Source organism: Thunnus maccoyii, chromosome 11 (assembly GCF_910596095.1).
Source record: "Thunnus maccoyii chromosome 11, fThuMac1.1, whole genome shotgun sequence".
In the NCBI taxonomy this organism is placed as follows: Eukaryota; Metazoa; Chordata; class Actinopteri; order Scombriformes; family Scombridae; genus Thunnus; species Thunnus maccoyii.
In genome coordinates this window covers 20,586,903-20,610,468 of record NC_056543.1, presented here as the reverse complement: position 1 = coordinate 20,610,468, position 23,566 = coordinate 20,586,903, and the positions used below count along the sequence as shown (strand labels likewise).

Below are 23,566 nucleotides of genomic sequence, written 5' to 3'. Positions count from 1 at the left end.
TACATTTTAGGGGGTCTTTTGAATCAAAGTAATTGATTTCCAAGTTCACTATGAAGATGGTTGTTTAACTTGGATCACTTATATTGTATGACAGGTTCTCAGCACCAAGCCTCCAGATGTAGAACTGAAATGTAGGACATGAACTATGTAACTAAGTCTCCAGTATTTGCACTATATGCAACCTGGGGATCAATGTTGTAAAAAGAAGTTGTAAGATAACAGATTTGATTCTTGTAAAAGTGGAAAAAAAATGTTATGATCAAGACAGTGACCCATTCCTAAGTAGGATCAGTCAATTCATCTGGGTAAATGTAGAGTATGCTATGTAATTCAGAGGGAAGTGAGTAAACAAACTGTTAATGACTGATTGAAATTCTTTGAATGTTGGAATTTTAAATAGGACCTTAAAGCTGCTGCTTGCATTCAGCTACTTACTGATCATTACTCCTCCACCAAAATGTTCATATCATAGACGAAAGAGCCAAGAGAGTTCAAGTGGATGCACATGTTTCTTTTTTACTTTACTGACATAAATCTTTTGTAAAGGGAAGCCATTATTCAGGACCACTATCTGCACATTTAATGGATGAGCAATTCATATTATTGCTTAGGATGGAGGGTTTAACAGTTACGGTGCAGAAGAAATACAATATTTCTTGTTGCAACAGATGAATATTGTCAAAACCTGGTTGTTATGCCACCATAAGCATCATAAAGCATGAAATGAGTTCAACACAATGCAGAGGTGGTTTTCACTGAACATGCATATTTTGTGCATTCTATATGTAAGGGACAATCAACGAGTAGGTGTGTGTTAAAGGGTTCACGTCGAAGCGGAGGGTGGTACTTTGCCTCCACATCATGCCTTAAAACCGTTTAACACACACCTACTTGTTGGTTATCCCTTACTTATTACAAGACTAACTGAAGTGAAAAATGAGTAATGTAATCATTTTCACAGTTTATTTTCAAAAAGGACCAAGCTTGAACTCAATTTGAATTAGATTATTGTATAATAATGATAATACATTTAATTTGTACCACACTGTTCATTCATAGTGAAACTCAAAGTGCTACAGTATTATAACATGTGACTTAACCCTCACATACTGAGCTCTATAACACATTGCTGAACCACAAATCATCCATGAATACCTCATCAGTCATAAATAAATGTGTCATTAATCCTTAATGAAGCTTTCACAGAGCAGACAGAGATCTTTTTCTTCAGGTTTTTATACTTTTTGTTTATGCAGAAAAAACATTTACAATCACACTATATAACAGTCTGATATCACATAAAACAGGAGAGTGATGAATTATATGAAATGTGAAGAATGCAACATGTGTATCAGATAATGTGTGTCAGCTCTATAGAAATGTTTTTAAAAAGTTGAAATATTAACATATTACACTTTTCTATATTCTGGGTCACATTAGGAGAAGTCATTAAATTTCAGGCTGTAAGAAAAAAGTGTTTAGTGTGTTTTTACTCATCTCACATGTAAAAATATATCACATTTGACTCTGACCAGAATGTGACTTTATGTTCCACCAACATTAAGTCATACACTTTGAGCTTAGCTGAATAGCAACTAACCACTTCCTTTTCTCTGAGCCACCTCAACAGTGATGTTTAAGTTCCAGTCTTTCATTTCATTCTGAAGGTTATTATGTTCAGTCAAGACCAAGCAGCTCTGCTCTCCATTCAGCTATTAATTATGTGCCATGTCTTTGCAGGTAAAGTGGAGATTTATGTTTGTGATTCATGCTTTTCTCTTGATTTCACTACGGATTTCATGTTATAATGATTGTTTCCTTTAATGTTAGAGGTTCATCGAGTTGACTTCGGGGACATACTGGTGTCTGAGGGAAACGCCACCGTTTTCACTTGCAACATGACAAATGCAAAGCAAATCGGCTGGACCAAAGGAAGAATACTTTTTACTTTTAACGTCTTAATGAATCAGACATTTTCAAATGTCACCTCTCAAAGAATGAGCATAGACTCAAACTTTCCTTCAAAGCTGAATATTCTTGATGTTCAGCATGAAGATGCAGGACTTTATAGGTGTGAAGTAACTGATGAAAAAGGTGTATGGACTACTGAGTGGAATTTAATCGTTGGAGACGGGGTGTTGGAGATCTCTAAAGGTAGGTAGAGCATGAAGCAGGTTAAATCATGTCTACACATTTCAAAGCTCAAACTGCATGCTACATCAATAATTCACATCTGATTTTATGCAGAAGTCAGTTCATGGAGCTATTATCTATACATACTTACACCTGTAATTGGATTGCTTCTTTGTGGCTTGGCTGCAGCAGTTTGCCTCTGCAGGTGAGTAATAGCTTTTAGATTTCAGATTTGAAATTTATTTCATTCTCATTTGTTTTGGTGCAGAAACGTTGTCAGCAATGGGAACTAAGGCTGATTTCAGTATAAATCTCAACCACATCACATCTGTCCGAATTTAAACGGTCAGTTTATCTAAATTACAAATAAACCAGTTTCTGATTTTCTGCCTCCATCGAGCCATGCAGATAGACTTTTGGTTTTGAAATTCTGTGAGATTTCCGCCTCCATCCCTCCAGGGGAGGTAAGAGGAATCACATTTCCGTGTTTGGTGTTTCCAATACTCTGAATAATCCATAAATCTATCAACTAGAACTCAACTGTTTTCATAGTGACTTTTTCTTCAATTTCATTGTAGTTCCATTCAAATCTGTTCACAGTGAGACCTGTGGATTGTCTGTAGTAACAAAGAACAACATTGCACTGTGATGCCACCTGGGGGAAGTTTACATCCTGCAATTACAAACTTACACATGGTTGTATTACAGGCTCGTTCCAGTATGTATAGACTTGATATACTTAATTCTGATCACTTATAGGCAAAAAAATTACAAAATAAAAAAGAACAAGGGCTGAGCATTGATATCGGTCCTTATGCAATACCTTACTGTAGGAGATATAAACATTATTTGAACCTTTTCTTTTAATTTATCAAAATATATCAAACTGCTCAATGTGTCAATGTTAAATACAATGTTTTGCCTACATAAAATATACTCTAAAGTTTAAATGTTTCCTGGAAGAATCTGACAAAGCATCCAATGCTGACTTTTGATACTTGACACTTTTTTATACTTTGTGATACATTTTGATTCAAAGTATTGAGGTGCAGCCCTACAATCATCAGTATTTCTCCAGCATGATATTTGAAACAGCAGTTGTACCTTAATACCGGGAAATACACACAATATAATTCAACATAAAATATGAATGTAATGTAAATTTTAAAAAAAATCTCACTAATCAAAATATTTTAGAGATGTTTTTTGATGTTGGTGGGCACTCATGATCTCAGTATTTCTAAAGTCCTTGTTATGGCCCTGGTTGCTGTGGAGATTAGGAATGTACTTGTAGCTATATGCCTAAGCTCCAATGCATGTATCCATGGTGTATATGCAGAGAATGCATGGATGCTTGTATGTCACTGAATAGTAATGCAAACAGAATAACTATAAAGAATTGACAATAATGCAACTGAGCGTCAACAAACTATTGCTTCATTCATAGTTCTGCCAGAAATAGGATTTCCTCAACAAGTTAACCAAATGTTGATAAATGTAACCATATTGCTGTTAATCACAACAGTAATAAAAACATGATAACAGTCACTAATGGCACAAAATGATACTTGTGAGTATCAATGTATAACAAAATAAAAAGACCAGAATATTTTGAAGAATCCACGTTGACGACTTCAAACATTTAGTTTTTCCAGACAAACAGTCCAAAACCCAAAGATGTTCAATGTACAATAATATAAAATAAAGAAAAGCAGCAAATCCTCACATTGGAGAAGCTGCAACCAGAGAATGTCTGATATTTTTACTTGACAAATGATTAAAATGATTCATCAAATATCAAAATAGTTGCTGATTCATTTTTGAGTAATCAATTAATCAATTTCTTTTTCACCTCTACTTTTAAATCATTTATTTGTATTCCACTGTCCCATGTGTGAACTCAGTCTCTTAGAATAATGTGTCTGAAACACCTGGAAATAGTCTGGAGCGAAGTGTCATTATCGATCACAATTCTATCTGAGCAGAAAACTCAGGACCACGACATCAAACCAGGACCCAGTCCCAGACCAGTTTCCTCTTCAGTCGGGGGGAGAGGTAAGAAGAACTTCACACAGTCATGTTTTTCTGCTTTGCTTTGCTTTTCGTTTTTCCTTTCTGCATTGAACTTTATTTTTACTTTCTGTCTCTATAGGTGGTCCCTCCTCAACTGCAGGGTGATGTGGACCGTAGGACGAATAATAAACAGAGGAGTCAGTACTTGGAGAGGCTCAATTCAATCTATGGTATATAATGAAGTAGTTGTTTAAACTGTCCAGCAGATGGTGATAAAGGCTCAGCCAAAGTTGTGTGAGAAAAGATAAAGGATGTTACTGTGAAGACAAGTGCATTAAATTAAAGCCCCAATCCATTATTGGTGCACATCACTAATTTTGTCCAGGTGCAAAGGGAAAAGCTATGAGAGTTTTGTGTGTGTGTGACTTTTGTATATGTGCTTCTAAAATACTTGCTTATTTGTTTACATGGTTTAAATTTAATAAAGAATCATCTGAAGTACTATTTCTACCTTTTTAAATATTGTACATATGTTACTGTAAAAATGTTCTAATATTTGTAACAGAGACTTTTTAATTGAAAGATATTGAAAATAAGTTTTAACATTGACTACAATCATTTAAGAGTACAGGATGCTCTTAGAAATTACATCATCTGAAGTAGACTGTACTGGATGTTGAAACCAGGGTGAACAGCAAGCTGGGAATTCCTCTCTTTTTCCTGTTTACAATTATTCTAGACGTTGCTATCCACTGGTCTATAAGCCAGTCTTGAAAAGTAACTGTAGATTTGTCCCACTTAAGTACAATTTTGAGGCATTTGTACTTTACTTCATATTTTCATGTTACATTGAATCTAACAGTTCAGAAGGAAATTTACTATCCCACCACATTTATTTGGCAGCTATGGTTACTCTTACCTTTTTATGTTAAGTTTTCATCCAAAACATATGATCAGTTTATTAAACATGATGCATTTTAGAGAAAATTATCTAACAGTGAATTAAATAGTTAAAATTGGCTCCATTATAAATACTGAGGTAATCTCTCTAGATAAAGCAAGGAATCTCTGTCTGTATGTACAGTGGGGGAAATAAGTATTCAACACATCAACTTGTTTTTGATTAAACATATTTCCAGTGCAGATATTCATATGAAATGAAGACCAGACATTGACATTAACTCAATAAAGCAACATAGCTAAAGAAATCATAACATTCCAATCAATAAAAAAGGTTCTGTGCATTAAATTGGACTGACACAAAAAAAAGAATTGAACACGCAGTAAGAAAAAGCACTGCACCAGGTGATTCCACTAATTAGTCCTCTTACCTGTGCTAATTAGAATCAGCTGGGTTAGTGCATGTGGCTATTAGCACTTCAACTGTTTTAAAAAGGGTTAGCCTTCTGTGAATGCATAATTTGCAACCAAGCTGTCACGCAACAACTATCTCATGATGGGTAGAGGCAACAAGCTCTCCCAAGACCTTTGCAACAAGATTGTTGAACAACATAGGAATGGTATAGCGTTATCCGCAAGTGGAAGCATCATCACTCCACCATCAACCGACTACGAACCAGGGATGTGCCCGAATACAAATACATTATTCAGCAAAGCACAAATAGTGGGTTTTATATCAATATTTGTTTCATACAAATATTTAAAAAATTATTTGTTGGGAGTGTTCCCCAGAGATAAAGCTGAGCTACTGACACAAGCAAAGTGCTCCCTAGGGACTCTCCATAACCTGTGTTTCCCCTTCTCCTTTCCACAAAGTTAGGCTGTAAAAAATAGACAATAAATAAAAAGTGCAAAGCAATAATTGCCTTTGAAGTTCCTCCTTACACATTACATGGTGTGCTGTCTCTGTGTTATGGGTGTATAACATGTGGGAACCTCCATCATAAGGTAGTTTATTCATGAACACTTATTGTAACACTTGAATTTTCTAAAATTGAAAGTGTCATAAAAACAGAAACAGGATGTTTAAACCTCTTTCCACTTTTATTTGAATACAAATACAGATACAAATAATTTTGCTGCCTCAACAAATGCAGATACAAATATAAATACTGGGATCTCTGCACATCCCGCACAGGAGCTCTTCGCAAGATTGTTGGCCAGGCAGTAAGAAAATTAGTCAGAAGAGGAGCCCAAGATCCAAGGACGACTCAAAAAGAGCTCCATAAAGACATGGAAGAAGCAGGTACATTTGTCACAGAGAAAACAATAGGCAATGTACTCCACCACCACAACAGTCACCATGCACGATCACCCTGTAAGACTCTATTACTGAGGAAAAGACATGTTGAAGCTTGTTTGAAGTTTGCTACTCAACATTTAGAGAAGCCTGTAGATTACTGGAAGAATGTGGTGTGATCAGACGTGACAAAATTTAAATTTTTGGCAACAACACTACACGCCATGTTTGGAGGAGAAATAGCTCTGCATATGACCCTAAAAATACCACACCTACAATGAAGTTTGGAGGTGGAAGCATTATGGTATGGGGCTATTTCTCTTCTCATGGTACCAGCAGAATCCACATTGTTGAAGGAAAAATGAATGGAGCCATGTATGGGGATATTCTTGAGAAGAATCTGTTGCCATCCACCAGGACAGTGAGGATGAGATGCGGGTGGACCTTCCAACAGGACAATGATCCAAAACATACTGCAAAGGAGACTCTCAACTGATTCCAGAGAAAGAAAATAAAGATGTTGGAATGGCCCAGTCAATCACCCGACTTGAACCCAATAGAACATTTGTGGAAGGAACTGAAGATAAAGATTCACCAGCGGGCCCCCCAGAATCTTCAACATTTGAAGACTGCTTAGAAGAATGGGCCAAAATCCTCCTCTGAACAATGTGAGAGATTAGTTTCTTTGTACTGGAAGCGTCTTGAAGCTATCATTGCAAACAAAGGTTTCTCCATCAAGTATTAACTACATTTCAGTTAGCGTGTTCAATACTTTTTTTCTGTGTCACTCCAATTTAATACACATAACTTATTTTATTGATTGGAATGTTGTGATTTCTTTAGCTGTGTTGCCTTATTGAGTTAATATCAATGTCTGGTCTTAATTGCATGTGAATAGCTGCACTGGAAATATGTTTACTGACAAAAATGTCAACATGTAGAATACTTATTTCCCCCACTGTATGTATGTTTGTTTGTCTTTTGCATAATCATTCGTCTGATCTACTTTATACCTGGCAGGTGGATTGCTGGGGAATCAAGGAAGTGCAATGTTGATGTATGAAGTTGTTAGGATGAGCAGTTCTCGAGAAATATATAGAAAATACCTCACAAATGATGTTGATTTGCTTCTTCCTACACCTGTGGCATCAACAAGCGGAAATAAGGACGTGTGGAACTCACATTGTGGTTGGAGGTGGGACAACATATGTAGTGTTAATGAGTTAACTTGGGAGCAGCCATACATTACTTCGTTCTCTGTTTAGTGTCATCAGGTTAGGTTAGATTGTTGCTAACTTGGGGCTAACCCCCTTCACTTTTCCAGCAGTTGAGGAAATAACAGAGGAGACATTTCTTTGTCTTGAGAAGCTGGAGAATAAGTATGATATTGATTTGTGTGTTTGTGCATGCATGCATGTGTCTGAGTACACGTTAAGGGCTCTTGGTGACTTGACAAGAAATGTATTATTGATTCTGTATGTATGTGTGAGATGACAACATATGTGTGTGTGTGTGTGTGTGTGTGTGTGTGTGCGTATGTGGGTGTGTGCGTATGTGGCTAGGGGTTGAGGCTTCCTGTGGTAGGTGCATTTATTTATGGAAGGGCCTTGCTGACTTCAATATCATGCTTGAGGACTGTTTCACTCTAATACTCACAATATTGCTCTGCTCTCATTATTCTCTACAGTAGTTGCAAATATCGAAGAGAGGGAAGGAGGAATCAGAACAGTGAATCTATGCTAATGAAATGATAATGATGATAATGATAATGTTTTTTAAAGACAGGGTTTTCACTTCCTTAATGGAATGGATGTGTGCAAACAAGCATGTGTGTTTCATCAAGCATCTATAAATGATAAAGGATGTTACTGTGAAGACAAGTGCATTAAATTAAAGCCCCAATCCATTATTGGTGCACATCACTAATTTTGTCCAGGTGCAAAGGCAAAAGCTATGAGACTTTTTGTGTGTGTGTGACTTTTGTATATGTGCTTCTAAAATACTTGCTTATTTGTTTACATGGTTTAAATTTAATAAAGAATCATCTGAAGTACTATTTCTACCTTTTTAAATAATGTACATATGTTACTGTAAAAATGTTCTAATATTTGTAACAGAGACTTTTTAATTGAAAGATATTGAAAATAAGTTTTAACATTGACTACAATCATTTAAGAGTACAGGATGCTCTTAGAAATTATATCATCTGAAGTAGACTGTACTGGATGTTGAAACCAGGGTGAACAGCAAGCTGGGAATTCCTCTCTTTTTCCTGTTTACAATTATTCTAGACGTTGCTATCCACTGGTCTATATTAGTGAACGACCCGCTCTACTTCCTGAGCCACAGCTGCCCCAATCTGTTGCCATCCACCAGGACAGTGAGGATGAGATGCGGGTGGACCTTCCAACAGGACAATGATCCAAAACATACTGCAAAGGAGACTCTCAACTGATTCCAGAGAAAGAAAATAAAGATGTTGGAATGGCCCAGTCAATCACCCGACTTGAACCCAATAGAACATTTGTGGAAGGAACTGAAGATAAAGATTCACCAGCGGGCCCCCCAGAACCTTCAACATTTGAAGACTGCTTAGAAGAATGGGCCAAAATCCTCCTCTGAACAATGTGAGAGATTAGTTTCTTTGTACTGGAGGCGTCTTCAAGCTGTCATTGCAAACAAAGGCTTCTCCATCAAGTATTAACTACATTTCAGTTAGCGTGTTCAATACTTTTTTTCTGTGTCACTCCAATTTAATACACATAACTTATTTTATTGATTGGAATGTTGTGATTTCTTTAGCTGTGTTGCCTTATTGAGTTAATACCAATGTCTGGTCTTAATTGCATGTGAATAGCTGCACTGGAAATATGTTTACTGACAAAAATGTCAACATGTAGAATACTTATTTCCCCCACTGTATGTATGTATGTTTGTCTTTTGCATAATCATTCGTCTGATCTACTTTATACCTGGCAGGTGGATTGCTGGGGAATCAAGGAAGTGTAATGTTGATGTATGAAGTTGTTAGGATGAGCAGTTCTCGAGAAATATATAGAAAATACCTCACAAATGATGTTGATTTGCTTCTTCCTACACCTGTGGCATCAACAAGCAGAAATAAGGATGTGTGGAACCCACATTGTGGTTGGAGGTGGGACAACATATGTAGTGTTAATGAGTTAATTTGGGAGCAGCCATACATTATTTACGTTCTCTGTTTAGTGTCATCAGGTTAGGTTAGATTGTTGCTAACTTGGGGCTAACCCCCTTCACTTTTCCAGCAGTTGAGGAAATAACAGAGGAGACATTTCTTTGTCTTGAGAAGCTGGAGAATAAGTATGATATTGATTTGTGTGTTTGTGCATGCATGCATGTGTCTGAGTACACGTCAAGGGCTCTTGGTGACTTGACAAGAAATGTATTATTGATTCTGTATGTATGTGTGAGATGACAACATATGTGTGTGTGTGTGTGTGTGTGCGTATGTGGGTGTGTGCGTATGTGGGTGTGAAAGTATGTGGCTAGGGGTTGAGGCTTCCTGTGGTAGGTGCATTTATTTATGGAAGGGCCTTGCTGTCTTCAATATCATGCTTGAGGACTGTTTCACTCTAATACTCACAATATTGCTCTACTCTCATTATTCTCTACAGTAGTTGCAAATATCGAAGAGAGGGAAGGAGGAATCAAAACAGTGAATCTATGCTAATGAAATGATAATGATGATAATAATAATGTTTTTTAAAGACAGGGTTTTCACTTCCTTAATGGAATGGATGTGTGCAAACAACCATGTGTGTTTCATCAAGCATCTATAAAGCACTGATGCCCTTTCACACAAGCACAATAAACACACTAAGACACACTGAACGGTGTTTCTATCACTGTCAAATCAATTAAAGTAGCTTGTTTTTTTACCTTTTGAAGACCACGGCCTCTGCAGGCCTCTTGTCAAGCCTTAAATAGATCTTCAATCAGCTTCTTTAGCAATGCTAATATCATTATAACAGCAGTCAATGCCATCACACACACAGTGGCACATACTCTCCCTTCATATGCTGACCTCCTACTTTTATGTTGTGGGAAGTAGTAGGAAGAAGGGAAAAAGTGATTCCAGCAGCCCCTGCTGGTGCAGGGTACAATTAACTTCCTCACCATTCAAAATGTAGTCTTTTACCAGCATCAGCTGCCTCCCTCTTCCTATACACAATCACCTCTGCTTTGAAAAGCTTGTAAAACGCACAGCCTGGCCTTTATGATGTTATATAGAGCACTTCCTGGGTGAACACAGTGACAGACACTATTATTCCTAATCAATCTGAATAGAAGACCAAATCTGATAAAAGTCTAAGAGGAGAGTGTTGTCATCATTTGTGATATATTTGTTATTTAGCTAGTGGCTATAACGAGTAATATTTTTTAAATGTATCATTAAATGTGTCAACTGTAACTGACTAGCATGGACATCTGTATAATTGTTTGTCTCTAGTTTTTCAAACAGAAGAATCCTGCTGGAATCTACAGGTTAACAGATCATGACGTGTCAGTGAATTGAGTTATATGTTAGAGCATGTGTTGCTTGAATGAGTAGATGTTTGTCAATATTACACAGATAGTATCAGTTTTCTTCAACCTTTTGACTAAATGTTTCTATTTATGGCCTTCAAGGTAATGCAAACCCACGAGGTCTCATGTTCCACAGTAGGATTGTACAACAACAGACTGAAAAATGAGTGATACTCATAAGGGGCTGGTCATCATCTTCTCCGTCATCTTTATTTCATGCTACTTGAGTTATGCAGAACCTTCTCCCTGCTCTTAGTTTACATGATGATGTTCAAAGTCCATACCTGAAATAAGAAGATGTCAGTTCAGGTAAATGTTCTGTTTTAGACTGAAACAGAGCGTCTCACGTCTCCTTTTGAGCCATAAACGTACTGACAAGCAGTTGGTTTAAAGTTTGGTTCAATATTTAGATTTATTGCACTGATCTGTAAATACCCTCTGAAATTATCCATTGTCATCAAAGAGTTCAAAATTATATTTAAAAAAAAGCAAAACAAGGTGAAATGGTACAAAATTATGATAAACAGACAAACAATGATGATGTCAAGTTAAACTGTTCACTACAGACTATAACTTTTCTCTGGTAGTATATATATAATAGTAATAAATACAGTGAAAACACCCTCATTTTTCCAGTTTTTATTAGATTTAAGCAGTTCCAACCCAGGAAGTCCAGTGAATAACCTTAAATGGTAGAAATGTACAAATATGAACAGTTAACTGCCAGAGGCAGGTTACCCTATAGGTGTCCCAAATTTTGTTGATTACTTCCAAATCCTCTGACACCCTGGACCAAAAGGGCTACCACTGCATTTAGCAGAGCCATGCAATACTCACTGGTCTACTTGGTCAGGGGTTCCTCCTTCAGCAAGATAATGACCCAGAACATACATCCAGGCTGTCAGAACTACCTTAGAAGAAAAGAACAAGATGGATGGTAGGGCTCATGAAACCAGCACAGTCATCATACTGGTTTGGGATGAACTGGATGAAAGCAAATCAACCTGCAACACCTTTGTGAGAACTCTTGCAACAGTCCTGGGAGAACTTTCCAAACAATATTTGATTTCTATTGTAGAAAAAAGTATGTAAGTTATATCTGCAGAAGGTGTTTTTGCAGATACATTTTAGGGGGTCTTTTCAATCTAAATAATTGATTTACAAGTTCACTATGAAGATGGTTGTTTAACTTGGATCACTTATATTGTATGACAGGTTCTCAGCACCAAGCCTCCAGATGTAGGGGGTAAAAGGGGGTAAAAAACTTAAACAACTTACAGCTTTTCTGCAGCAATGATCATGAATTAAGCATTTAAAGTTGATGCAAACAATTCCCAAATTTTGTTTATTACTTCCAAATCCTCTGTCTGTATAAAACCATGGAGGAGGAAGCATGATGGTCTGGGGCTCTTTTTCTGAAACTAGAGTTGGCGACTTGCAAATAGTGACTGACAGCCTGGACCAAAAGGGCTACCACAGCATTTTGCAGAGCCATGCAATATCCTCTGGTCTAGTTGGTCAGGGGTTCCTCCTACAGCAAGATAATGACCCAGAACATACATCCACACTGTCAGAACTATCTTAGAAGAAAAGAACAAGATGGTAGGCCTCATGAAACCAGCACAGTCATTGAACTGGTTTGGGATAAACTGGAGAGACGGATGAAAGCAAAGCAACCTGCAACACCTTTGTGGGAACAACTGCAACAGTCCTGGAAGAACTTTCCAAACAATATTTGAGTCCTATTGTAGAACAAATGTCACAAGTGTGTTAGACTGTTATATCTGCAGAAGGTGTTTTTGCAGATACATTTTAGGGGGTCTTTTGAATCAAAGTAATTGATTTCCAAGTTCACTATGAAGATGGTTGTTTAACTTGGATCACTTATATTGTATGACAGGTTCTCAGCACCAAGCCTCCAGATGTAGAACTGAAATGTAGGACATGAACTATGTAACTAAGTCTCCAGTATTTGCACTATATGCAACCTGGGGATCAATGTTGTAAAAAGAAGTTGTAAGATAACAGATTTGATTCTTGTAAAAGTGGAAAAAAAATATCGTGATCAAGACAGTGACCCATTCCTAAGTAGGATCAGTCAATTCATCTGGGTAAATGTACAGTATGCTATGTAATTCAGAGGGAAGGACCTTAAAGCTGCTGCTTGCATTCAGCTACTTACTGATCATTACTCCTCCACCAAAATGTTCATATCATAGACGAAAGAGCCAAGAGAGTTCAAGTGGATGCACATGTTTCTTTTTTACTTTACTGACATAAATCTTTTGTAAAGGGAAGCCATTATTCAGGACCACTATCTGCACATTTAATGGATGAGCAATTCATATTATTGCTTAGGATGGAGGGTTTAACAGTTACGGTGCAGAAGAAATACAATATTTCTTGTTGCAACAGATGAATATTGTCAAAACCTGGTTGTTATGCCACCATAAGCATCATAAAGCATGAAATGAGTTCAACACAATGCAGAGGTGGTTTTCACTGAACATGCATATTTTGTGCATTCTATATGTAAGGGATAATCAACGAGTAGGTGTGTGTTAAACGGTTCACGTCGAAGCGGAGGGTGGTACTTTGCCTCCACGTCATGCCTTAAAACCGTTTAACACACACCTACTTGTTGGTTATCCCTTACTTATTACAAGACTAACTGAAGTGAAAAATGAGTAATGTAATCATTTTCACAGTTTATTTTCAAAAAGGACCAAGCTTGAACTCAATCTGAATTAGATTATTGTATAAATAATGATAATACATTTAATTTGTACCACACTGTTCATTCATAGTGAAACTCAAAGTGCTACAGTATTATAACATGTGACTTAACCCTCACATACTGAGCTCTATAACACATTGCTGAACCACAAATCATCCATGAATACCTCATCAGTCATTAATAAATGTGTCATTAATCCTTAATGAAGCTTTCACAGAGCAGACAGAGATCTTTTTCTTCAGGTTTTTATACTTTTTGTTTATGCAGAAAAAACATTTACTATCACATTATATAACAGTCCGATATCACATAAAACAGGAGAGTGATGAATTATATGAAATGTGAAGAATGCAACATGTGTATCAGATAATGTATGTCAGCTCTATAGAAATGTTTTTAAAAAGTTGAAATATTAACATATTACACTTTTCGATATTCTGGGTCACATTAGGAGAAGTCATTAAATTTCAGGCTGTAAGAAAAAAGTGTTTAGTGTGTTTTTACTCATCTCACATGTAAATATATATCACATTTGACTCTGAACAGAATGTAACTTTATGTTCCACCAACATTAAGTCAAGCACTTTGAGCTTAGCTGAATAGCAACTAACCACTTCCTTTTCTCTGAGCCACCTCAACAGTGATGTTTAAGTTCCAGTCTTTCATTTCATTCTGAAGGTTATTATGTTCAGTCAAGACCAAGCAGCTCTGCTCTCCATTCAGCTATTAATTATGTGCCATGTCTTTGCAGGTAAAGTGGAGATTTATGTTTGTGATTCATGCTTTTCTCTTGATTTCACTACAGATTTCATGTTATAATGATTGTTTCCTTTAATGTTAGAGGTTCGTCAAGTTGACGTCGTGGACATACTGGTGTCTGAGGGAGACGCCACCGTTTTGACTTGCAACATGACAAATGCAAAGCAAATCATCTGGACCACAGGAAGAACACTTTTTACTTTTAGCGTCTTAAACAATCAGACATTTTCAAATGTCACCTACCTCTGCTCTACCTACCTCTAAAGGTAGGTAGAGCATGAAGCAGGTTAAATCATTTCTACACATTTCAAAGCTCAAACTGCATGCTACTTCAATAATTCACATCTGATTTTATGCAGAAATCATTTATTTATACATACTTACACCTGCAATTGGATTGCTTCTTTGTGGCTTGGCTGCAGCAGTTTGCCTCTGCAGGTGAGTAATAGCTTTTAGATTTCAGATTTGAAATTTATTTCATTCTCATTTGTTTTGGTGCAGAAACGTTGTCAGCAATGGGAACTAAGGCTGATTTGAGTATAAAACTCAACCACATCACATCTGTCCGACTTTAAATGGTCAGTTTATCTAAATTATAAACAAACCAGTTTCTGATTTTCTGCCTCCATCGAGCAGATAGACTTTTGGTTTTGAAATTCTGTGAGATTTCCACCTCCATCCCTCCAGGGGAGGTAAGAGGAATCACATTTCCGTGTTTGGTGTTTCCAATACTCTGAATAATCCATAAATCTATCAACTAGAACTCAACTGTTTTCATAGTGACTTTTTCTTCAATTTCATTGTAGTTCCATTCAAATCTGTTCACAGTGAGACCTGTGGATTGTCTGTAGTAACGAGGACATTGTTTCTGCAAAGACAAATGTTTTAAATGTCATTTTCAATACTGTGAGCAGCATAAACTAAGTTTCATTCATCTGTATCGTAGAGTGGATACAGAAATCTGAAAATGTATTTAATTAGTTAATACACATACAACTATTTTACTGACCTTGAAATGTCCTTGGTCTGTGGTATTTTGTGCACAGCTGAGGGTACAAGGAAATGCAGAAAGTGACGCGACCTGGGGGAAGTGTACATCCTGCAATTACAAACATACACATTGTTGTTTTACAGGCTCGTTCCAGTATGTTTAGACTTGATATACTTAATTCTGATCACTTATAGGCAAAAAAATTACAAAATAAAAAAAACAAGGGCTGAGCATCGATATCGGTCCTTATACAATACCTTACTGTGGGAGATATAAACATGATTTGAACCTTTTCTTTTAATTTATCAAAATATATCAAATTGCTCAATGTGTCAATGTTAAATAAAATGTTTTGCCTACATAAAATATACTCTAAAGTTTAAATGTTTCCTGGAAGAATCTGACAAAGCATCCAATGCTGACTTTTGATACTTGACACTTTTTTATACTTTGTGATACATTTTGATTCAAAGTATTGAGGTGCAGCCCTACAATCATCAGTATTTCTCCAGCGTGATATTTGAAACAGCAGTTGTACCTTTATACCGGGAAATACACACAATATAATTCAACATAAAATATGAATGCAATATAAATTTAAAAAATAAAAACATATAGCTAATCAAAACATTTTAGAGACATTTTTTGATGTTGGTGGGCACTCATGATCTCAGTATTTCTTAAGTCCTTGTTATGACCCTGATTGCTATGGAGATTAGGCATGTACTTGTAGCTATATGCCTAAGCTCCAATGCATGTATCTATGGTGTATATGCAGAGAATGCATGGATACTTGTATGTCACTGAATAGTAATGCAAACAGAATAACTATAAAGAATTGACAATAATGCAACTGAGCGTCAACAAACTATTGCTTCATTCACAGTTCTGCCAGAAACAGGATTTCCTCAACAAGTTAACCAAATGTTGGTAAATGTAACCATATTGCTGTTAATCACTTCAGTAATAAAAACAGTCACCAATGGCACAAAATGATACTTGTGAGTATCAATGTATAACAAAATAAAAAGACCAGAATGTTTTGAAGAATCCGTGTTGATGACTTCAAACATTTCGTTTTTCCAGACAAACAGTCCAAAACCCAAAGATGTTCAATGTACAATAATATAAAACAAAGAAAAGCAGCAAATCCTCACATTGGAGAAGCTGCAACCAGAGAATGTTTGATATTTTTACTTGACAAATGATTAGAATGATTCATCAAATATCAAAGTAGTTGCTGATTCATTTTCGAGTAATCAATTAATCAATTTCTTTTTCACCTCTACTTTTAAACAATTTATTTGTGTTTCACTGTCCCATGTGTGAACTCAGTCTCTTATAATAATGTGTCTGAAACATTTGGAAATAGTCTGGAGCAAAGTGTCATTATCGATCACGATTCTGTCTCAGCAGAAAACTCAGGACCACGACAACAAACCAGGACCCAGTCCCAGACCAGTTTCCTCTTCAGTCGGGGGTAGAGGTATGAAGAACTTCACACAGTCATATTTTTCTGCTTTGCTTTGCTTTTCGTTTTTCCTTTCTGCATTTAACTTTATTTTTACTTTCTGTCTCTATAGGTGGTCCCTCCTCAACTGCAGGGTGATGTGGACCGTAGGATAAATAACAAGCAGAGGAGTCAGTACTTGGAGAGGCTCAATTCAATCTATGGTCTATAATGAAGTAGTGGTTTAAATTGTCCAGCAGATGGTGATAAAGGCTCAGCCAAAGTTGTGTGAGAAAAGATAAAGGATGTTACTGTGAAGACAAGTGCATTAAATTAAAGCCCCAATCCATTATTGGTGCACATCACTAATTTTGTCCAGGTGCAAAGGGAAAAGCTATGAGAGTTTTTTTGTGTGTGTGACTTTTGTGTATGTACTTCTAAAATACTTGCTTATTTGTTTACATGGTTTAAATTTAATAAAGAATCAACTCAAGTACTATTTCTACTTCTTTACATACTGTACATATGTTACTGTAAATAAAAATGTTCTAATATTTGTAACAGAGACTTTTTTATTGAAAGATACTGAAAATAAGTCTTATCAATAGTCCTCAGGATACTCTTAGAAATGACATCTTCTGAAGTAGACTGTACTGGATGTTGAAACCAGGGTGAACAGCAAGCAGTCGGTTTTTAAACCAACTGCGTGTCAGTACATTTATGGCTCAAAAGGAGACGTGAGACGCTCTATTTCAGTATAAAACAGAACATTTATCAGAGCTGACATCTTATTTCAGTAATTGGCTTTCAACATCATTGTGTAAACTAAGAGCAGGGAGAAGGTTCTGCATAACTCAAGTAGCATGAAATAAAGATGATGGAGAAGATGATGACCAGCCTCTTATGAGTATCACTCATTTTTCAGTCTGTTGTACAATCCTGCTGTGTAACATGAGACTTTGTGGGTTTGCATCACCTTGAAGGCCATAAACATTTATTCAAAAGGTTGAAGAAAACTGATACTATCTGTGTAATATTGACAAACATCTACTCATTCAAGCAACACATGCTCTAACATATAACTCAATTCACTGACACGTCATGATCTGTTAACCTGTAGATTCCAGCGGGATTCTTCTGTTTGAAAAACTAGAGACAAACAATTATACGGATGTCCATGCTAGTCAGTTACAGTTGACACATTTAATGATACATTTAAAAAATATTACTCATTATAGCCACTAGCTAACAAATATATCACAAATGATGACATCACTCTCCTCTTAGACTTTTATCAGATTTGGTCTTCTATTCAGATTGATTAGGAATTACAGTGTCTGTCACTGTGTTCACCCAGGAAGTGCTCTATATAACATCATAAAGGCCAGGCTGTGCATTTTACAAGCTTTTCAAAGCAGAGGTGATTGTGTATAGGAAGAGGGAGGCAGCTGATGCTGGTAAAAGACTACATGTTGAATGGTGAGGAAATTAATTGTACCCTGCACCAGCAGGGGCTGCTGGAATCACTTTTTCCCTCCTTCCTACTACTTCTCACAACATAAAAGTAGTAGGTCAGCACATGAAAGGAGAGTATGTGCCACTGTGTGTGTGATGGCATTGACTGCTGTTATAATGATATTAGCATTGCTAAAGAAGCATAGAGTTATGTCAAGCAGTCAATAAAGTCAGTTACTGAAGGCCAGTGTGCAGTAGGTGTCCTGCAGATAGCTTCTTTGCTTTTCCTCAGGTCTTCCTTCCTTTCTCTCCTCTCTCTCTTCTCGCTCTCTCATAGCAGGGCTGATGGAGCAGAATTTGATTATATGTTGAAGATCTATTTAAAGTTTGACAAGAGGCCTGCAGAGGCCATGCGGTTCAAAGGAGAAAAAAAAGCAAGCTACTTCAATTTATTTGACAGTGGTAGAAACACTGTTCAGTGTGTCTTGGTGTGTTTATTGTGCTTGTATGAAGGGGCATCAGTGCTTTATAGATGCCTAATGAAACACACATGACACCTTCCACTCTCTCTGCTTTGTTGAGTGCATGATGTTACTGCATGTGTTTGTGTGTGCATGAGAGGATTTTTTTTTTCTTTTTGTCCAAATGCCAGGTCAATGCACAAGGTCTTCAGTAATGGCAGTCAGCAGGCACCCTTGACCACATTCACCAGAGACTGAGTGAGAAGAGGACCGGATACCGAGCAAGAAAAGAGAGCGTTGCCTCTCACCAACCCTGAAAGGTTCACACCCACCCAACACATGAATCTCTTCAGAATCATCTCATCTGGTTCCATTAAGGAAGTGAAAACTCTGTCTTTAAAAAACATGTCATTAGCATAGATTCACTGTTTTGATTCCTCTTTCCCTCTCTTCGATATCTGCAACTACTGTAGGGAATTATGAGGGCACAGCAGTATCGTGGGCATTAGAGTGAAACAGTCCTCAAGCATGATATCAAATTCTGCAAGGCCCTTCCACAAATAAATGCACCTAACACAGGAAGCCTCAACCCCTAGACACATGCTTTCACACCCACGTACACATGCACATGAGCACACACACACATATTTTGTCATCTCACACGTACATACAGAATCAATAATACATGACTTGTCAAGTCACCAAGAGCGTTTAAGGTGTACACACACACATGCATGCACAAACACAGAAATCGAAATCTAAATCACCTTCAAACTTATTCTCCAGCTTCTCAAGACAAAGAAATGTCTCCTCTGTTGTTTCCTCAACTGCTGGAAAGGTGAAGGGGGTTAGCCCCAAGTTAGCAACAATCTAACCTAACCTGATGACACTAAACATAGAACGAAGTAATGTATGGCTGCCCCCAAGTTAACTCATTAACACTACATATGTAGTCCCATACCCAAACAACAATGTGAGTTCCACACGTCCTTATTTCCGCTTGTTGATGCAACAGGTGTAGATAGAAGCAAATCAACATTCTTGTTTCCTCAACTGCTGGAGAAGTGAAAGGGGTTAGAGCTGAAGTTAGCAACAATCTAACCTAACCTGATGACGCTCTTTTGCTGCCTCAACAAATGCAGAAACAAATACAAATACTGGGATCTCTGCACATCCCTAATATGCACAGGAGCTCCTCACAAGATTGCTGGCCAGGCAGTAAGAAAATTAGTCAGAAGAGTAGCCCAAGATCCAACGCCCACTAAAAAAGAGCTCCAGAAAGACCTGGAAGAAGCAGGTACATTTGTCACAGAGAAAACAATAGGCAATGCACTCCACCACCACAGTCACCATGCACGATCACCCTGTAAGACTCTATTACTGAGGAAAAGACATGTTGAAGCTTGTTTGAAGTTTGCTACTCAACATTTAGAGAAGCCTGTAGATTACTGGAAGAATGTGGTGTGATCAGACGTGACAAAATTTAAATTTTTGGCAGCAACACTACACGCCATGTTTGGAGGAGAAATAGCTCTGCATATGACCCTAAAAATACCACACCTACAATGAAGTTCGGAGGTGGAAGCATTATGGTATGGGGCTATTTCTCTTCTCATGGTACCAGCAGAATCCACAGTGTTGAAGGGAAAACTAATAGAGTCATGTATGGGGATATTCTTGAGAAGAATCTGTTGCCATCCACCAGGACAGTGAGGATGAGATGTGGGTGGACCTTCCAACAGGACAATGATCCAAAACATACTGCAAAGGAGACTCAACTGGTTCCAGAGAAAGAAAATAAAGATGTTGGAATGGCCCAGTCAATCACCGGACTTGAACCCAATAGAACATTTGTGGAAGGAACTGAAGATAAAGATTCACCCACGGGCCCTCCAGAACCTTCAACATTTGAAGACTGCTTAGAAGAATGGGCCAAAATCCTCCTCTGAACAATGTGAGAGATTAGTTTCTTTGTACTGGAAGCGTCTTGAAGCTGTCATTGCAAACAAAGGCTTCTCCATCAAGTATTAACTACATTTCAGTTAGCGTGTTCAATACTTTTTTTCTGTGTCACTCCAATTTAATACACATAACTTATTTTATTGATTGGAATGTTGTGATTTCTTTAGCTGTGTTGCCTTATTGAGTTAATATCAATGTCTGGTCTTAATTGCATGTGAATAGCTGCACTGGAAATATGTTTACTGACAAAAATGTCAACATGTAGAATACTTATTTCCCCCACTGTATGTATGTATGTTTGTCTTTTGCATAATCATTCGTCTGATCTACTTTATACCTGGCAGGTGGATTGCTGAGGAATCAAGGAAGTGCAATGTTGATGTATGAAGTTGTTGATATGAGCAGTTCTCGAGAAATATATAAAAAATACCTCATAAACAACGTTGATTTGCTTTGAGTCAATATGGACAGCGCCACTCTGCCGTTGCAACCCACATTGTGGTTGGAGGTGGGATTACATCCGTAGCGTTAAAGACTTATGTTGGGGGAGACTCAGCAGCCACACCTTACTCTGCTTCTGTGTTTAGCGTCATCAGGTTAGGTTAGATTGTTGCTAACTTCAGCGCTAACCCCTTTCACTTCTCCAGCAGTTGAGGAAACAAAAGATGAGACTTTTCTTTGTTTTGAGAAGCTGCAGAATAAGTTTGAATGTGATTTAGATTTCGATATCTGTGTTTGTGCATGCATGTGTGTGTGTACACACCTTAAGCGTTCTTGGTGACTTGACAAGTCATGTATTATTGATTCTGTATGTACGTGTGAGATGACAACATATGTGTGTGTGCCCATGTGCATGTGTATGTGGGTGTGAAAGTATGTGTCTAGGGGTTGAGGCTTCCTGTGTTAGGCGCACAAAGACAGGGTTTTCACTTCCTTAATGGAGTGGATGTGTGCAAACAACCATGTGTGTTTCATCAAGCATCTATAAAGCACTGATGCCCTTTCACACAAGCACAATAAACACACTAAGACACACTGAACGGTGTTTCTATCACTGTCAAATCAATTAAAGTAGCTTGTTTTTTTACCTTTTGAAGACCACGGCCTCTGCAGGCCTCTTGTCAAGCTTTAAATAGATCTTCAATCAGCTTCTTTGGCAATGCTAATATCATTATAAAAGCAGTCAATGCCATCACACACACACAGTGGCACATACTCTCCTTTTATATGCTGACCTACTACTTTTATGTTGTGGGAAGTAGTAGGAGGAAGGGAAAAAGTGATTCCAGCAGCCCCTGCTGGTGCAGGGTACAATTAACTTCCTCACCATTCAACATGTAGTCTTTTACCAGCATCAGCTGCCTCCCTCTTCCTATACACAATCACCTCTGCTTTGAAAAGCTTGTAAAACGCACGGCCTGGCCTTTATGATGTTATATAGAGCACTTCCTGGGTGAACACAGTGACAGACACTGTAATTCCTAATCAATCTGAATAGAAGACCAAATCTGATAAAAGTCTAAGAGAAGAGTGTTGTCATCATTTGTGATATATTTGTTATCTAGCTAGTGGCTATAATGAGTAATATTTTTTAAATGCATCATTAAATGCGTCAACTGTAACTGACTAGCATGGACATCCATATAATTGTTTGTCTCTAGTTTTTCAAACAGAAGAATCCTGCTGGAATCTACAGGTTAACAGATCATGACGTGTCAGTGAATTGAGTTATTTGTTAGAGTATGTGTTACTTGAATGAGTAGATGTTTGTCAGTATTACACAGATAGTATCAGTTTTCTTCAACCTTTTGACTAAATGTTTCTATTTATGGCCTTCAAGGTGATGCAAACCCACAAGGTCTCATGTTCCACAGCAGGATTGTACAACAACAGACTGAAAAATGAGTGATACTCATAAGGGGCTGGTCATCATCTTCTCCGTCATCTTTATTTCATGCTACTTGAGTTATGCAGAACCTTCTCCCTGCTCTTAGTTAACATGATGATGTTCAAAGTCCATATCTGAAATAAGAAGATGTCAGTTCAGGTAAATGTTCTGTTTTAGACTGAAACAGAGCGTCTCACGTCTCCTTTTGAGCCATAAACGTACTGACAAGCAGTTGGTTTAAAGTTTGGTTCAATATTTAGATTTATTGCACTGATCTGTAAATACCCTCTGAAATTATCCATTTTCATCAAAGAGTTCAAAATTATATTTAAAAAAAACAACAAGGTGAAATGGTACAAAATTATGATAAACAGACAAACAATGATAACGTCAAGTTAAACTGTTCACTACAGACTATAACTTTTCTCTGGTAGTATATATATAATAGTAATAAATACAGTGAAAACACCCTCTTTTTTCCAGTTTTTATTTAGATTTAAGCAGTTCCAACCCAGGAAGTCCAGTGAATAACCTTAAATGGTAGAAATGTACAAATGTAAACAGTTAACTGCCAGAGGTAAAAAAAAAAAAAAAAAAATTTTAAAAAAAGGGTTTAGGTTACCCTATAGGTGTCCCAAATTTTGTTGGTTACTTCCAAATCCTCTGACACCCTGGACCAAAAGGGCTACCACTGCATTTAACAGAGCCATGCAATACTCACTGGTCTAGTTGGTCAGGGGTTCCTCCTACAGCAAGATAATGACCCAGAACATACATCCAGGCTGACAGAACTACCTTAGAAGAAAAGAACAAGATGGATGGTAGGGCTCATGAAACCAGCACAGTCATCATACTGGTTTGGGATGAACTGGAGAGACAGATGAAAGCAAATCAACCTGCAACACCTTTGTGGGAACAACTGCAACAGTCCTGGGAGAACTTTCCAAACAA

General features: G+C 37.3%; 1 protein-coding gene across 3 annotated transcripts; it reads left to right on the top strand.

Moving 5' to 3' along the window:
* Window positions 1-1,598: 1,598 nt before the first annotated feature.
* Window positions 1,599-17,404, top strand: LOC121907035. 3 transcript variants are annotated; one of them, XM_042426353.1, is made up of 5 exons: window positions 1,599-1,740; window positions 1,831-2,154; window positions 2,248-2,338; window positions 4,116-4,188; window positions 16,983-17,404. In XM_042426353.1, the coding sequence occupies exons 1-5, from the start codon at window positions 1,674-1,676 to the stop codon at window positions 17,079-17,081; spliced, it is 654 nt and encodes a 217-aa protein (XP_042282287.1). In that variant the 5' UTR covers window positions 1,599-1,673; the 3' UTR covers window positions 17,082-17,404. The 3 variants fall into 3 exon arrangements, with proteins under 3 accessions (XP_042282287.1, XP_042282289.1, XP_042282288.1); XM_042426355.1 differs by lacking the exon at window positions 16,983-17,404 and adding an exon at window positions 4,286-4,597 and having other exon boundaries at window positions 4,119-4,188; XM_042426354.1 differs by lacking the exon at window positions 16,983-17,404 and adding an exon at window positions 4,286-4,597.
* Window positions 17,405-23,566: the final 6,162 nt, after the last annotated feature.

Excerpts from the sequence above, each read along its gene's own strand:
- LOC121907035 (XM_042426353.1), top strand. The coding sequence starts at position 1,674 with ATGTTCAGTCAAGACCAAGCAGCTCTGCTCTCCATTCAGCTATTAATT. Across the intron at positions 1,741-1,830 it reads TATGTGCCATGTCTTTGCAG|AGGTTCATCGAGTTGACTTC; the intron begins GTAAAGTGGAGA and ends CTTTAATGTTAG. Across the intron at positions 2,339-4,115 it reads GCAGCAGTTTGCCTCTGCAG|CAGAAAACTCAGGACCACGA; the intron begins GTGAGTAATAGC and ends ATTCTATCTGAG.